At 39.1% G+C, this 18,376-nt stretch overlaps 1 protein-coding gene across 1 annotated transcript in view; it reads right to left on the reverse strand.

The window, feature by feature from the left end:
• Positions 1–17,157, reverse strand: part of LOC145395507 (organic cation/carnitine transporter 2-like) — a 41,157-nt gene extending 24,000 nt beyond the window's left edge. Inside the window, exons 1-2 of the mRNA XM_080269115.1 lie at positions 17,144–17,157; positions 16,285–16,357 (exon numbers count right to left, since the gene is read on the reverse strand). Coding sequence (XP_080125241.1) covers positions 16,285–16,357; positions 17,144–17,157 — 87 coding nt within the window. The remainder of the gene's footprint in view (positions 1–16,284; positions 16,358–17,143) is intronic.
• Positions 17,158–18,376: the final 1,219 nt, after the last annotated feature.

Here is an 18,376-nt window from a genome sequence, read left to right on the forward strand (position 1 = left end):
AGAATGGCAGTGCGTTATGGACATTTGTAAAGAAAGGCAATGATTGATTATGTGTGGATGAAAGGATGTCAAGATGTGTAGTGGATGCAAGAGCTTATAGAGGTTGGGGGAGTGGACTTTCCGATCACTACTTGGTAGGATGGAGGAACAGAAGAAGGGAAAGACGAGAGGAAGGAGTAGTTGCAAGGAGAGTGGAAAGGTTACAAGACGATGAGAAAAAGGCAGAGTATAAGAGAGAAGTGGAGGAACGATTGGGCAAATATGAATTGGAGCAGATGGGAGACGTGGAAGGTGTGTGCAGGATATTTACAGGAGAAATATGTGCAGCATGTGATGTGGTGTGTGGGAGGAAGAGAAGACGGAGGGGGGTGCAAGGAACAGCGTGGTGGACTGAAGAGATGAGACAGTCTGTGGCACAAAAGAAGAAAACATACAATGAATGGATGAGAAATAGGGGCGTGGAAGAAGTTGAAAGGTGGAAGAGAGAGTTATATGTAGAAAGAAAGAGAAAGGTGAAAAGATTAGTAAGCAAAAGTAAGGGAGTGGATGAGGAATTTGGAAGGAATTTGAGTGTAAAGTGGAGGGACTGTAAGAAAATGTTCTGGAAAGAGGTGAAGAGAGTAAGACAGGGTGGAAGTGAGGTTAGCAGGGGAGAGAGAGATAAAAATGGTAGATCACTAGTGGAGAAGGGAGAAAAAGTGAGCAGATGGAGAGAACACTTTAAGGAATTGTTGAACATACAGGATGGAAGTAATGCGAGTATAAGAGGCTGGGGAATGGCTGGGAGAAGGAGGGAGGTGAGAAGACAGGAAGAAATCAGTAGGATAGAAGTTGTGGAAGCAATGAAGGAAGTTAAATTGGGGAAAGCCCCAGGAATTGATGGAGTGTGTGGTGAAATGCTGAAGCATGGGGGAGAGATAGTAGTAGAATGGATGTGGAAGATGTGCAGATTGGCCTGGGAGGAAGGTAGAGTCCCGGAGGATTGGAGGTCAGGTATAATATTCCCTTGTACAAAAGAAAAGGTGAAAAAGAAGTGTGTGATAATCATAGGGGCATTTGTCTTCTTAGTATGATAGGAAAAGTGTATGGTAGGATACTTACTGACAGAGTTAGAGAAAGAACAGAGGAATTAGTTGGAGAAGAACAGGGAGGCTTTAGGAAGGGAAGAGGTTGTGTAGATCAGATATTCATTCTTAGACCTTTGGTGGAAAAGTTTCTAGAGAAGGGAAAGAAGTTGTATGTGGCTTTCATGGATTTGGAGAAAGCATATGACAGGGTGGACAGACAAGGATTGTGGAAAGTATTAAGAATATATGGATTATATGGGAGGTGTTGAATGCTGTGAAGAGTATGTAAGATGGTGCGAAGGCTGCAGTGCGTGTGGATAATGAACTAAGTGAATTTTTCCCTCTGAAGGTTGGGTTGAAACAGGGATGTGTCATGTCTCCATGGTTGTTCAATCTGTACATGGATGGGGCAATAAAAGAGGTACAAGGTAGGGTAGTGGATGTTGGAGTGGCCCTGGTGAGAGAGGATAGTGTTTGGAAACTCCCTGTACTGCTGTTTGCAGATGATACTGTGTTGTTGAGTGAAAACGAAGGGGAGCTGCAAAGCTTGGTGGATGAGTTTGGGAGAGTGTGTAAGAAACGGAATCTAAAGGTGAATGTAGGGAAGAGTAAAGTGATGGTCTTTGACAGAGGTGAAGTCAGTGAATGTACAGCGAGGTTGGATGGTGAGGAATTGGAAAATGTGAGTACGTTTAAGTACTTGGGTAGTGTGATGAGTAAGGATGGAGGTTTGGAGGGTGAAGTGCTTGAAAGGGTAAAGCAGGGAAGAAAGGTTGCTGGTTCTCTGAAAGCAGTGATAAGAAACAGGGAAGTGAGCATGGAAGTGAAAAAGTTACTACATGACAGTATTGTGATACCAACTCTAACGTATGGAAACGAAGCTTGGACGTAGATGGAAGGACACAAGTCAAGAGTGAGAGCAGTGGAAATGAGTTATTTAAGAGAAGCCTGTGGAGTCACATGGAGAGACAGGCTGACGAATGAGGATATAAAGGAGCGTTGTAGTGTGGATGTGGATGTGATAGGAGGCGTTTTGAGGAACACACTGAGGTGGTTTGGCCATGTGGAGAGGATGGAGGGTGAGAGACTGACGAAGAGAGTGTATGTGAGTGATGTGGGGGGGGGAAGAGAGAGGGGGAGGCCGAGGATGAGATGGAAGGATGGGGTGGAGAGGTATATGAGGGAGGGGAGTATGAGTTGGGAGCAAGGCAGTGAAATGGCAGGGGACAGGGCGACGTGGAGGCGATTTGTTTGTGGCCACCCCAAACGGGATTGAGGCGTCTGGCAATAGATAGATAGACAGACTTTACAAATATCTTTTTTTTGTGTATAGATTATCCCCTGGTCCGTAATGGACTGTGCTGTATTTTATCTTTAACTTTGGTTTTGCTTCGGATGTATATAAAATAGCTTCGGTTGATCACAATTTCTATAAGTGTTCCTTATACTGTCTTCGAGCTTCTCTCCTTATCCTTGTATAATCATTACTTGCCTGTTTGTAGTTGTTATATGCCCTCTCACTATTGTGTCTTCTGTATCTATTACACAGCTTTTTTTTTTTTTTTTTTTTTTAACATTCTGTATTAAACCATTACTTTATTTTCATTTCTGTTTCTTTGTGCTGTGGGATGTAATTTGGACTCCTATTTCATAAAATTCACAGAAGTTTCTATATAAAATATTCAAGTTTTGTCCTCTAAGGTCCTTTTCCCAATCTGTTTCTAAGAAGTACTTCTTTAGGTCATGGTAGTTGCCCTTTTTGTAGTTTAGGCTCTTTTTGACTCTCATTACTGTTAATTGTGTCATAGGGAATCCTGAAGTTGCAATTTAATACTGCCCATCTGTTTCGAATCCTCATCACACAAATAAAGCACCGAGCAAGTTGTATATAAGTTGCAACTTGTCATTATAACTGCAGTCATAATTTTTGTGAATGTTATCCCTGGATTGTCTATAGCTACAATAAAGAATGATTGTGAATTTAATGTTGATTTTCACAGTAGTTGTGCGGATGGTTTAAATGTAGTAATTATTTTATGTGGATGACTAAACCACATTGTGATGGACAGCGGAGAGCATTCGCCAATAATTTACTATAACCAGATGAAATTAGATGCAAACAACACAAAATATTATGAGACAACGAAGACACAGCTGTGGTATCCTGCTCCGCCTTGTTATCAAAGCCTTAACTGTGGCTTCACCTCATACGTGCATTATTTTCCTTCAGTTTCTGCCTCTTTTATTATTCTTACTTCCCGGTATCCTCTTACTGCGAGTCGTCATATTCCTTGGAGGGTTTCTTATTGTCCGGTCCTATAACCCGTACTGTATTACATTATTCCTCGCATCATCACTCCCAGACAAACAACGTTAGCACAAGACTGCTGAATCTGTTAATACCATTATTGTCACTGCCACTACTACTGTAATCCCCCTTTTCCTATTGTGTCTAATTCCCCTCACAGTAAAACTACTGCTGCTCCTATTACTACTCCACTATAAATCTGTATAATAATAAATATGATTGTCCTCATGTCTGTGTATCTGTTAATCATAATTATTGTCCCTGTCCCACCGTCGACAACTCGTCACTTACCCCGCACCGCTACCCCAGTTGCACCCCACCCCCATCTCTCCCACCCGCCATGAGCTCTATTCCTCCCCCACTCCGAACCATTTTACCCCTCACCTCCTTCTTGGGCCACCAGGCCTGTTGTTCACCTTTTACCGGTGAATATACGTGGCATGCATTAATAAGAATAATTATAAAATTGACAGCAACAACATACATCTGCAGTATTCCGAACATTACATAATTATAAAAGTCGCAGACCCAAACGTGCCTATATTACGGAGCTGTGATATATTAACCACCGAACCGACCACAGACTGTTCCTACCATTGCCACTGGACCTTACCTGTAGCACTTCACCATAGTAATACAACCCACTGAAGTCCTTTGTGGGATCACTACACATGTTTGGGAAAAATAACAGCGCACAACATGCCTACAACCCATTAAAATACACCTGTGACGTTTCACTGACCTCCATTAAATTGTCCAGAAGTTAGCGGACAAACAAACACACGACTGGACATAGACTGAGGCCGAATGTCTCGCATCGGTATATGACAACCTGACAAAACTATTATGATCCTGCTTTGTAGGTGTCATCATAGTTATAATAATAATAATAATAATAATAATAATAATGATAATAATAATCGTAGTAGTAGTAGTTGTAGTAGTCGTAGTAATCACATGTTAATATCCATGATACAGAGGAGGACAAACACCATAATCTCCCTGATAAAACAAGTGAAAACAGCTGTGACATATAAAACCAAACAGTGCCATAATATGCTGTAATGGTAGGGTTATAGTAATACAATATTAATGTTTGACCGCAACCCAACCTTCTGTCATGGCAAACAGAGTATGCATTGCGTCGACACATGCTATTCCAGTGTGTGTCCTCAGGATCGTGCCTAATAACATGTGATTCAATCAATCAATCAATCATTTCCTGTGGCACCCCACGGGATGCATAGGGCCTCAATGAACTCTCTCCACCAATCTTTGTCTCTTGCCATCTCCTTCAGGTCCCACCAACACTCCTCTCCTGCTTCTTTTTTCATTGTCCTCAACCAGGTTTCCCTCAGCCTACCTCTACCTCTTCTTCCTCTAGCAATCCACTCTGGCACATCCTGTATTAAACAACCTTCTTTTCTATATATGTGCCCCAGCCACTTCCAGCGAGACAGTCTCATATATTCATTAACTGGTTCCACTCTCGTAATATCCCTTACTCTTTCATTTGTAACTCTGTCTTGCCACTTTACCCCAAGAATCCTTCTCAGTATTTTATTCTCAAATCCTAATACTTTCTGATCTGTTGCAATTGTACTGTACCATGACTCATGCCCGTAAATTAAAATTGGTCTTACCATGGACTTGTAAATTTTCACTTTAGTATGTACCGAAAGCATATTATTATTCCAAACAGATTTCAACATTCCAACAGCTCGCCAAGCCTGTCTAATCCTCTCCTCAATTTCATTGTTTAATGATCCATTAGATGATACAATCGTTCCCAGATATTTAAAGTTTTCTACATTCTTCACCACATTATTCCCAATTACACAATCGATTTGGTTCTCCACGTTCATATTAATAATTTCAGTCTTTCCACAATTTATTACCAATCCCACTTTTTCTCCTTCCTCCACCAGACAATCGAGCACCCTCTGCATCTCGTAAATACTTCCACAAATCAGTACAATATCATCAGCATAGTCCAAATCCATCAGCTTCTTATTTTCTGTCCAGTTAATTCCTGCACCTGTTCTCCTTACAACCTTTTTCATAACATAATCCATAACCAAAACAAACAACAATGGCGAAAGAACTCCTTCTTGAATCACTCCTGACCTAACTTGAAATGGATCACTCAAAGAACCACCCACCATTACCTTACAAAAAGTACCTTCATGCAGGCTTCTAATAATATTTACAAACTTTTCTGGTATACCATAGAATCTCATAATTTTCAACATAGCTCCACGTGAAACACTATCAAACGCCTTTTCAAAATCCACAAAACACATGTTAAGTGGCATTTTCATCTCATTAGCTTGTTGCATTAGATGCCTTACAATAAAAATCTGATCATTACAACCTCGACCCTTTCTAAATCCCGCTTGTTCTTCTCTTAAAATTTTATCAATTACTGGCTCTATTCTGTTCAACAAGATTTTGGAAAAGACTTTTGCAACTACAGGTGTCAAAGTTATCCCCCTTCAATTGCCACACACACTTAAATCTCCCTTTTTTGGTATTTTTATAATCACTCCATTTTTCCACTCTTCTGGAATTCCACCATTATCCCAAGCCACATTAAAAGTTTCAAAAGCGCATTCATCAACTCGTCATTTTCCACCTTAAGCATTTCAGGGAATATTCCATCCTCACCTGGAGCCTTAAAATTCTTTAACTCCTTTATAGATTTTGCTACCTCTTCCAAAGTTATATCCCCTGTTTCTATCTGCAAATCTCTCTCGGCTGGCAAAATGTCCTCTTCAGCTGGGATTGGTCTATTTAGAACAGATTCAAAGTGCTCTTTCCATCTTCCTTTTATATCCAATTCTTTAGTCATCAAATTACCATTTCTATCTCGTACAGGTATTTCCTTCCTTCTCCTTTCAGTCCCCGTTAAATCCTTTATGGCCTGATAGGCTACTCTTGTGCTCTGACCGTCATTTTTACTTAATTTAATTTCTGTCTCTGTCGCCTTTTCATCATATAGTCTCCTCTTATCACGTCTAACGAGTCTTTTTACTTCAGAATGTAAACTCCAGTACTTTGCTCTAAGTACTTCGACTACCTGGCCATCAACATGTTGTTCTTCACTTCTTAACTTAGCCTCTTTCCTTTTCTGAATTACATTCCATGTTTCATCTGACATCCACTTTTTCCTTCTCGCTTTTCCCTTTTTCTTAATAGTAACCTTAGCACTCTCATGCAAAACCTCTTTTACCTCTCTCCACATTTGATTAATATCATTGTCTTCAGATTCCATCAAAGGCTGCAGGACTAGAAACCTGTTTCTGCATTCGCACCGAAACTTTTCCCTCGTGCTCTCATCACTTCTCAGCTCATCAAAATCATAATTATTACCTCCTGTACAACTACCATTAACGTTTCTCTTAAGTTTTATTTTAATCTTTGACACAACAAGTTGATGATCACTACCTATATCTGCCCCCCTCCTTACGCAAACATCTTGCAAATAACTTCTATGCCTTCTGCTAATTGCAATGTGGTCAATCTGGTTACAATATTTACCACATGGTGAAATCCAAGTAGTCTTATGTATTTTTCTATGCTCAAAGATTAATTATTATTATTATTATTATTATTATTATTATTACTGTGATGACACCTGCAATGCAGTATCACAAGAGTTTTGTCAGGTCGTTACATACCGATGCGAGATTTTTCTGCTTCTGTCTGTCTGTGTCCAGTCGTTTGTTTATTTGTCTACTAACTTCTCCTAGGCTATTTGATGGATGTCAGTGAAACATCATATGCTTATTTTAGTGGTTTGTAGGCATGCTGTGCACTGTTATTTTTCCCAAAGACGTGTAGCGATCTCACAGAGGACTACAGTGGGTTGTATTACCATGGTGAAGTGCTATAGGGAAGGTGCAGTGGTAATGATAAGAACGGTCTGTGGTCGGTTTTGTGGTTAATATATCGGTGCTCCGTAATATAAGCACGTTTGGGTCTGCAGTTATTAAGTGTAATGTTAGGAACACTACAGTTCACATCTACTATGTTGTTTTTATTATTATATTATTATCGCTTACCTTTAGAAGGCGGAGCGATCATGTTTTTAACTGCATCTGTGTGTGTGTGTGTGTGTGTGTGTGTGTGTGTGTTCCTATTATATCTCATGAACAGCTTGAGCTAATGTGGTAGGTCTCCATATTATAATTGCAAATCATACTAGATAGATAGATAAATAGATAGATAGAGAGACAGATAGAAGCAGGAAGTCAAATGATGAGAAGGTGTTGTGTTTGCGAGAAGCGAGCAGCGCTAAACGCTTACACGGAGGAAAGCTGACGACAGCGGCCAGTAAGGAGATGATGCAGTTAGCTGTCAGCAGTCCTCTCGTGAGAAAGTTCTGTTGCCATGAGGAACATACGTGACACACACACCCTACTACACGAGATGTGAGGAAAGAGAGTGGAGAAGGAGACAAGCGACCCTATAGAGAGGTCGAGACGGAGATTAGCTTTAGAACAGAGAGAGAGAGAGAGATAGCGAGACAGGGAGGTAGCTACCCAGGACTTATACTATTATACCTGTTTAATATTTCCAAGACAAATAAGAATAGTCCCATACTATTCTTTACCTCTCCCGTCACTACATGACATCTGGTGGGGAAACTACTACAAGATATAAAAGCCGCTCGACCACAAGTCTAAAATATACTTCTCTACAATTAACTACAAAGTCTTTATGACATTTGGTAGCAGCGAACATATACGAACCTCGTCTACGAATCAACATTAAATTCCTACAAAATATCAAGATTGACAACAACCAACAATATCAGCTCCTGCCCCCTCCGTCTCCCAGATCATTACGCTGATGCAGAGGTCAAGAGATCACTCGACGCCTTGCAAGTAGCTGTAACGACAAACCAGCAAATCTGCGGACATCGTCTCCGAATTAAAAGCAAATTTCTACAAAAGCAACCGAGACTACAAGATTAGCTTCAGTTCTACAAAGTCTACAGCCATCTACAATCAACTACAGCCATCTACAATCAACTACAATTAACAACTCTACGTCGTCTGTATAATCTTCTACACGCACCTACAAGAAGCGGCAGTCTTCATCCCACAACGAGTAAATCACAAGAAAAAAGGACCAAGAATACATCAAGAAAGAAAGAAAACAAACAAACAAACGAAGAGTGAGAGACGATTCACAACTCATAACCACCAGACCTCACCCTCCTCTCTCTGCTACATCCACCAAACCCCCAACGCTTACGCAGGTGTGAAGAGGTCAATGCACGCAGCAAACCACCAAGTCCATATTTACAACTCATCTTACTCACTCGTCTTCACTCAAGTTACTCATCGCTACTCATTCACTCACCACAGCTACCAGTGTGGGAAGTTGAGGTCATCATGCGTGCTTGCTGAACAGACGCCACGTCAGTCAACACACCACCTGCACCACCACTCACACCATTTCCCACCACGGTAAAAATTAGTAAGTTACATAGTTACTTCATTCATACAATACACAGTGATAGACAATAAGCTTCTGCACAAACATATAAAACGTGCTGTATAGTTACAGTTTAAATACACATACTTACTTCAGTTATCTGCATAACTCAAACACTAAATAATCACCAACAATAAATATTCTACACTGTATATATTCATTCATTTATTATAACATTTATTTACTACCAACGAGTGTTACCATTTATACCTACATAAAATACGTGTTTCATACATACAACTATACATTAATTATATCTACAAAGTGATAAAGAAAATATACCATCACAATTACTCAGTGAGCAATTAAAAAAACTGTATTAAACATTTATTAATTAAAGCTACCTAGTGGAAACAGATAAATTAAATTACGAAAAAAAAAAAAAAAAAAAATGGCCAACACAAATGCCGTTAGCAAGAGTGAACATCTTCAACACAATCGTGAAGACAATGATTTCCACACAGTGCTGACACACATATTACTCACGATAGGTACAGGTGAACAAGTCAGTGTGTATAGTTAATACTGTATATATGTATATATATTTTTTTTATATAAAATAACAAAATATGGGACTATATAATATCATTTTATAGTATCTGTGCAATATAAACTAAACTTTGAAAAAGTATCCCAAGGAAATTAGCCAGTAATTATGTAACCATGAACAACATGGAAAAAAGCGTACACAAGCAAAGAAATAAACCTATACAAAAAAAAAAAAAGAAGAAAGAAAGAAAGAAAAGTAAGAAAGAAAAAAGAGAAATAAAGTAAGATCACATAACAAACAAATGAAAATAAGTGTAAATGTTACTATATATGCCAAAATACCACATAAACTACAAACAAAAAGCAAATTGTGTCTCCACAAACAAGTGGCATGACACATCATCACTATCATCGACCGCAGCATATGTTAGGACTGCAGTTATTACAATTATGTTACTCCATATTATAATTATGTAACGACAAACGATTGCATTATGTTACACTTTGCCAATTATGTAACAGTTGCATTAACAAGATGTAACTTTTATGTAACTTTAACTACAATTATGTACCTACAAACGATATGTAACAATTATGTAACGACAAACGATTGCATTATGTTACACTTTGCCAATTATGTAACAGTTGCATTAACAAGATGTAACTTTTATGTAACTTTAACAACATTATGTACCTACAAACGATATGTAACAATTATGTAACGACAAAACAGTTGCATTAACAAGATGTAACTTTTATGTAACTACAATTATAAGGCCAACACAATTATGCATTAACACAATATTTAGTAACAATTCATAAAATGTTACAATTATGTAGTACCACAATGTTAGCACAATATAAGTCATACAATTATAGCACAATTCTGTATTACCAGTATCATCATACAAGTTAGGTGAAATATTAGACATTACTAAAGTGATAACTCAAATATGTAATGTATAACCTAGCAGTATTACCATTGCACAATTATATGCGTACGTCTGTTGTACATGCACGTCTTACAAGTGTTATACAACAACCATTGCATTTATTCAAATATGTATACAACTTATTTAAAATGTAATATTACTGAATAATCACTATTTACTATGAATAATATATGTATACAATATTCATACAATTATGTTACTTACAATATTATGTATTTCACTTAATTAGCTTATAAGTTCATTATAATGTGTATGTAGTATGTATTAATATATTATAACTATTAAATGTCGATGGTACGCCATTTTTGCGCGGCAGAGCAATGTGGTAGGTCTCCATATTATAATTGCAAATCATACTAGATAGATAGATAAATAGATAGATAGAGAGACAGATAGAAGCAGGAAGTCAAATGATGAGAAGTTGTTGTGTTTGCGAGAAGCGAGCAGCGCTAAACGCTTACACGGAGGAAAGCTGACGACAGCGGCCAGTAAGGAGATGATGCAGTTAGCTGTCAGCAGTCCTCTCGTGAGAAAGTTCTGTTGCCATGAGGAACATACGTGACACACACACCCTACTACACGAGATGTGAGGAAAGAGAGTGGAGAAGGAGACAAGCGACCCTATAGAGAGGTCGAGACGGAGATTAGCTTTAGAACAGAGAGAGAGAGAGAGATAGCGAGACAGGGAGGTAGCTACCCAGGACTTATACTATTATACCTGTTTAATATTTCCAAGACAAATAAGAATAGTCCCATACTATTCTTTACCTCTCCCGTCACTACATGACATCTGGTGGGGAAACTACTACAAGATATAAAAGCCGCTCGACCACAAGTCTAAAATATACTTCTCTACAATTAACTACAAAGTCTTTATGACACTATCAACATGGAGCCTTCAGCGTATCAAGATATGGCCAAAATCTTGGAGGAGTTCGAAAATGGCAACTCGGGGTCAGAGTCAAGGTCACCAAACTAACTGCTAAAGGTCAACCAGTTTTTATTGCCTGCCTTTAGCACCGTTAAATCTCATGAATGGCTTGAGCTATCAACATAAAACCTTCATGGTATCAAAATATGGCCTAAAGTTTGGACTTGACAAACAGAAATTTTAGAGGGCGATTACCGTTTAACTCTCAAATGCCTTCTTTTTTTATTATTAATGCATGCCACGTATATTCACCGGTAAAGGAACAACAGGCCTTCTGGCGCAAGGATGAGGTGAAGGGTAATGTGGTGTCGGAGTGGGGGAGGAGTAGAATCCATGGTGGTGGGAACTGGAGTAGAGGTGCCGGGTCAGTGATGAGTTGTCGACGGTGGGACAGGGACAATAATTATGATTAACAGATACACAGACATAAGGACAATCATATTTATTATTATACAGATTTATAGTGGAGTAGTAATAGGAGCAGCAGTAGTTTTACTGTGAGGGGAATTAGACACAATAGGAAAAAGGGGATTACAGTAGTAGTGGCAGTGACAATAATGGTATTAACAGATTCAGCAGCCTTGTGCTAACGTTGTTTGTCTGGGAGTGATGATGCGAGGAATAATGTAATACAGTAGGGGTTCTATAGGACCGGACGACAAGAAACCCTCCAAGGAATATGACGACTCGCAGTAAGAGGATACCGGGAAGTAAGAATAATAAAAGAGGCAGAAACTGAAGGAAAATAATGCACGTATGAGGTGAAGCCACAGTTAAGGCCTTGATAACAAGGCGGAGCAGGATACCACAGCTGTGTCTTCGTTATCTCATAATATTTTGTGTTGTTTGCATCTAATTTCATCTGGTTATAGTAAATTATTGGCGAATGCTCTCCGCTGTCCATCACAATGTGGTTTAGTCGTCCACATAAAATAATTACTACATTTAAACCATCCGCACAACTACTCTGAAAATCAACATTAAATTCACAATCATTCTTTATTGTAGCTATAGACAATCCAGGGATAACATTCACAAAAATTATGACTGCAGTTATAATGACAAGTTGCAACTTATATACAACTTGCTCGGTGCTTTATTTGTGTGATGAGGATCCGAAACAGATGGGTCAGTATCACAGGACACCATGATAACACAGTAGTCTATGTTATATGTTACAGTATGTATGTTACTAACGCATAATGTTTTGCAGGTGAATAGCATGGAAATGTTTCGAATCCAGTGTCATTAGGTTTCTCACTATTCGCCTCGTAGCTCAGTTCCAAAGTACCACTCACGGTTGTCCATTCACCTGCCCTCTCTCTAACCCTGACTTCCACTTCCTTCCACCGAGGGGTGTACCGAAACTTTGGTTCGCGGGTGTACATGCTGTGTTAAGAAAAACTCCTGCATAAGATCCAGGAGCTTTTGGTCCCAACAGCTTTCATGGCTTCTTACATCGAAAGTATTCCAATTTAAATTTGTATTTAGGTTTCCATTTAATATAATTCTTTCATATATCTCTTCCATTCTATATAGTAATGTTCTTAAACTCTGAATTGTACTTTCTGCCGGGTCTTCATATTGGCCTTTTTCTCAAGTGTTTGTCTTGGGTGGCATGTATAAATCAGCCACACCCCTCAGGTGTGTAAATCTCAGCTGCAATCATTTCTACTTGTGATATCTAGCTCTGTTTCTTTGACTTGTTGATTTTTCTTTGTTAACATTATAATTCCTTCTCCTTTTCTTAAAGTTCCGTCTCTTCTCCATATATTGAATTCCTTAATGTTTAGGGTATCGTTTGATATCTTTGGGGTTAATTTTATTTCAGTCAGGCAAATAAATATATATATGTGGTTCCTTTTCTGTGGTATAGTCTTTCACCTCTAATAGTTTAGATACCATTTCCTCTACATTTGAGTACATCAACTTAATCATCTTGCTTACATACTTGCCATAGCTTAAGTCTACTACCTTCTTCCTTTTTATCCCTGCTGGTTAAGTACCACTTTCGTACATGCAATCCAGTTACTTTGTAAAAAAAAATTCTCTTTCCTTGATCTTTCCTCATTTTTTGTTTTTGCATCCTCCCTCTTCTCCTTTAATGTTCCCAATTAATCTTGAGTTAGGTATATTTTTATAAATACTTTTTAAAATTCCTCTTTTTTCCATGAGTTTGTTGGCATTTTTTAATATTTCCTCTGCAGTGTTTGCACTCTGGAAGGTTACTTTCAGGGGCCTTAACTTATTCTCATATTTTCCTAGCCTTTTATTTTCTTCTATATCTTTATCACAGATCTTCTGATACTTGCTTCATTATGTTCATTATATTTTCCATCTCCTTTTTGTCCTTTGAAATTCTGTTTTTCATTTTTTCTTTACCTATGCCACTGATTACTATAGATTTGTTAATCTCCACAGCTTTCCTGGCTAGTTTTGGGTTATTTTTTATAATTTGTCATTTTTTTTTTCTTATCCTTTTTTCTTCTAGCTTTGTATCTATATCATTCTTTACTTTCACCATTTCCGCATACGTAGTTTGTACCTCATTTTTGCAATTTCTCACCATTTCATTTACCTATGTTATTTTCTCTTCCGTATTACTACTTTGGTCTACCAGACTGCTTGCTTGTTTGATTTTCTCCGTGTCATTTCTGAAATCATCCATTATTCTCTCATGGTTGGCAACTGTACAGTCGTGGCCATAAATAATCACCTATCCTCCTGTACCCCGTGCCTCAGCCTGGCTCGTTTATGCGCGGCAAGTCACACTGGAGTTAGAGGGGCTGAGAGGGAGGGGCCAGAGAGAGAAGGGAAGGTGGGTGGGGGGATGAGCGATGGTGCTTGGGTGGAGTGAGGGAGGGGAGGGAGGGTAGGTAGGGGAGGGAGAATGAAATGCGAAGGTGTGACCACATAATTTGTCAATTTTCTTTCATTCAGGGCATCATATAAAGGAGTTACTATTCGGTAGATAAAGCTGCATTACACCTTGTATAGCAGCGTCAGATAACAAGCTTTAGATAGGTGGTGATATCAGGGACTGGCTTGTGAAAGAAATATATTGACGTGACAGATCAAATAGTACAGAGCCATCGAAATTTGTCAATGCGAGGAAGCCAGAGAACGAGAGGACACGGGCCCGCCTCCTCCAGCACACCAAGGACGAGTGGGAGCTGTTCAGACGAAACCAGCAAACCATCAACAACATTGTTTCCCCGGTGCCGCGAATCGTGCATGAGGTTTTTAAGGCATGACGCCACAGGACTACTTACTATGGCGTTCATGGTTGCTTTGGCTTGGCCAGTGTCGGTAAACGTTGATTCAGATATATTTTGGGAGAGTGGCTATAGGACTTTCTTTCATTTTCTCTCTAACAGATTATGAGAGATACCTTTATGATATCTACCCATGAGCACAGACATCAAATTTATTTACCTTTTATGCACATTTATTTTAAATAGCCTTTTCATACAGAGATGTCATTACACAATTATTGAACTGACATAATGGTGACTGTATAGAAAGCGTGTATACCGCGACGGTGATCGTACTTACTGTGGACACGGCCATGTCAAAGGTTGCATATAATATTACAATATTTCCAAAAATGTATTACATGTAAGGGTATAGGACGATTCTTACACATACATAAAGGAAGTCAAAGCCGAACAGATTCCATACTGCGTCTGAAGTCAAAATACAAGGATACACACAAATATCTGGCTCTGTACTAATATTTGATCTGTCACGTCAGTATATTTCTCTCAAGAGCCAGTCCTTGATATCACCACCTCTCTAAAGTTTGTTATCTGACGCCTCTATACAAGGTGTAATGCAGCTTTATCTACCGAATAGTAACTCCTTTATATGATACCCTGAATGAAAGAAAATAAATTATGAGCTACAACTTCGCATTTCATTCTCCCTCCCTTACCTCCCCTCTCTCCCCTCCCTCACTCCACCCTCGCACCATCACTCGTCCCCCTCACCCACCTTCCCTTCTCTCCCTGGCCCCTCCCTCTCAGCCCCTCTTACACCAGTGTGACTTGCCGCGCATAAACGAGCCAGTCTGAGGTACGGGGTACAGGAGGATAGGTGATTATTTATGGCCACGACTGTACATCCCATTTTACTAGTCTTCGTTCTCAGTGAATTTACCTCAGCCGATAGTTCATCTACGGTTGTGGCTTTTCTATTTATTTCCTTTATTTCTTCTGTTTGCGTAGCTCATTCTTGATTTCATCGATTTCCATATGAAAAGTTCCCTTTAGTCGATTTACATTTACAACAAACATAAGTTTTCAACCATTTCTGGGTAGAAGTCATCATCCTGTTCTTTACCTTTGTCTCATCTCTTAGCATCTACTAAAGGCATCTTTCCAAAATATGAAGCCATCTTAAAGAAAAGATAATCTCTACTTACAGCTGTTGCATCACTCTGCCATCAGCTCGCCTTTATGTTGCCTAGCTGACATAAGGAAACTCAGCACATTCCTGGACACTGATTTCTAGATGTTTGCTTACTTTAGGCTACACTTATTTGCTATTACTTTTTTTAATATGTTGGATCATAACTTGACTTAGCCTAAACGAGCTTTACCCATAAACAGACACAACTTAGTATCCCCCAGGGCGGAGCTCAGTGATCCACATCCGACTCGTCTGTTCTCTCTCCGTGTGTGTGTGTGTGTGTGTGTGTGTGTGTGTGTGTGTGTGTGTGTGTGTGTGTGTGTGTGTGTGTGTGTGTGTGTGTGTGTGTGTGTGTGTGTGTGTGTGTGTGTGTGTGTGTGTGTGTGTGTGTGTGTGTGTGTGTGTGTGTGTGTGTGTGTGTGTGTGTGTGTGTGTGTGTTGGTCTTCCACTAAGACACGGTTTTTAGTAGCCGGCATACATCCAACTCATCAATCAAAATGTGAGGTGAACAGTGATAAATGGAGAAAAAAGAGAGGCTAGTGACTGACGACTGATGATGATGGAAAACAATATGATAAGGATAATGATTATGATGATGGCGATGAAGATGAGTGACTCACTCTTTGCAGCACACGACAACTCTCCTCCAGCCGTCCTTTGGACAGCAGCCACCTTGGAGAATTCGGCACCAACCTGCACAATGACAGAGACTGTTAACACGTTGTCATACATCACCACTATTACTCCTCTACCCCCTCAAAGCTCAACTCTTTACTACAAATAAATAAATAGTTAAATAAATGGTTAAGTGGAATTTGGTAGTTAGGTAGTCTGAAAGTTTCTCACTGTTTCCCGATGTGTCTCGTACCATACTTCCAGTACGAGACAGAGTTGCCAGTTAGCCTGTTGTTTGTGAACGTAGTTATTTTGTAAGTTGTACATTAATTTTTGTGCTCTTCTTCTCAATAATGTTTAATTTATGTAATTGTTAAATTATGTAATATAATTTAAGTTTGTATGCTAAGTAATTTGAAATTTTGTGCAGTGTAAGAAAAAAGGCATATTTTGGATATCTCCAAGTTGCTGACTGTTTTAACCGTTGCTCTCTCGGGAATACTCTAGATCTGTGGAGAAGTGCAGAACACGCTAGAATATAGGAAGCTTATATAAGGATGGAGAGGAGACTAGAGGAGTTTCAGTCAGTTTTCAGTTCATTTTGAACATACTTCAGTGTCAGTGCATTGTATATTTTCGGTACTTGTAAAAATAGTGAAGTGTTGTTCGCAAACAGTGAAGTGTTATTGCAGTTTGTGTATCTTAGGATGCTGATGAAAACAGTGAAGTGAAGCTGGAAAGCATTAAGTGTAATTATCTGGAAAATAAAGACAGTGAAATTAAGAAGCCAGTGTTAATTTACGACGCGTGAGCTGATCTTGTGCACTGTACACCGAAAGGCCGCCTCTAGAAAGAACAACTCACCGGACAACCTCCATCTTATACTGATCTACTGCTGTGGGAGCCTGTGGCAATGTGGGATGGGAACGTAACAAAAAAAAAAAAAAACATCGAATTCTATAATACACATGAGGGACTGAGTGACTGAAATCCAAGTGCAAGATAGCAAAGATCATATGGCACTATATTATGATATGAAAGTATAGTAAGGAGTATGGGGGACACGGCAGAGGAAAATTAGAAACAAAAGGAGGGATATAGAACATGTAATAGGCGTCCACACTGAAAGTGTGGAACGTGTTCGAGCGGGCGAGCGAGCAAGTCAGGCAGTGGGGAATATTGTCTCATGTGGCTCATCATCTTCCTCTGATTTCCTGACCTGAAAATACTTGAAACAACGTATTAGATTACACGAAAAATATTCCCTTACACTTCCTCTTGTATTAATTTTAGGTCTAGGGCTTGGGACCTAGCAGGTTAATAATGGGTTAATCAACTTGTAAACCAACTGGGTAAAACAACTAGTCCGGTCACCATTTAAGCAATTGATATTTGATTTCAATACTTGACGAAATGTAACGAATGCTTAATTTGCTAACCTGACACTTTACCGGAGTTGTCTTCAGAAAGACAGCAACTTGCTAAGCTGTACACTTGTAAAAGTATTCAAATGCTGACTTTGCTTTTTGCTCACTCACAAAAATTACTTTCACATATCTCTCGGTGCGCTCCGATTCGAATCAGAAATCAGAAGTTCAGAGTTTCTTTCACTGACATTAGTTTGACTCGGATTCAGTAAAAATTTCCAAAAAAAAAAAAAAAAAAAAAAAAAAAAAAAAGCCAAATAGAAGGTATTTGTTTTAAAAAGGCAAAACCTGGTTGCTGTCAGCAATAGTCGGAAAATACTGCCGCGCTAATCACGCAACCTTAGACCGTTACTTCTTGCGCAGCCGGCTGTTACGCTAATCCGCATTATAAAAAATCGTTTCCTTGATTTACGGAAAAACTATTGGGAATTACGGGTTGTCTATGAAATGAAAATAATTGAGGATTTTTATGCAATTTCCAAAATTGGCTGAGATATCCAAAAAAGTTCGCTACTGTACTACAGACTTTTCTTCCTGACTCCTGCCCCCATTTGTTGCAGATAAGATAAATCTTTCACTCGGGTACATATGTCGGGGGTCCAAACTGTGACTAAATTTGGTGTTCGAGCGAGCGAAGCGAGCGAGAACAATTAGGTAAAAAATACTGACA

This window comes from Coenobita brevimanus, chromosome 31, assembly GCF_032717465.1.
Source record: "Coenobita brevimanus isolate Jiangsu-jjx chromosome 31, ASM3271746v2, whole genome shotgun sequence".
In the NCBI taxonomy this organism is placed as follows: Eukaryota; Metazoa; Arthropoda; class Malacostraca; order Decapoda; family Coenobitidae; genus Coenobita; species Coenobita brevimanus.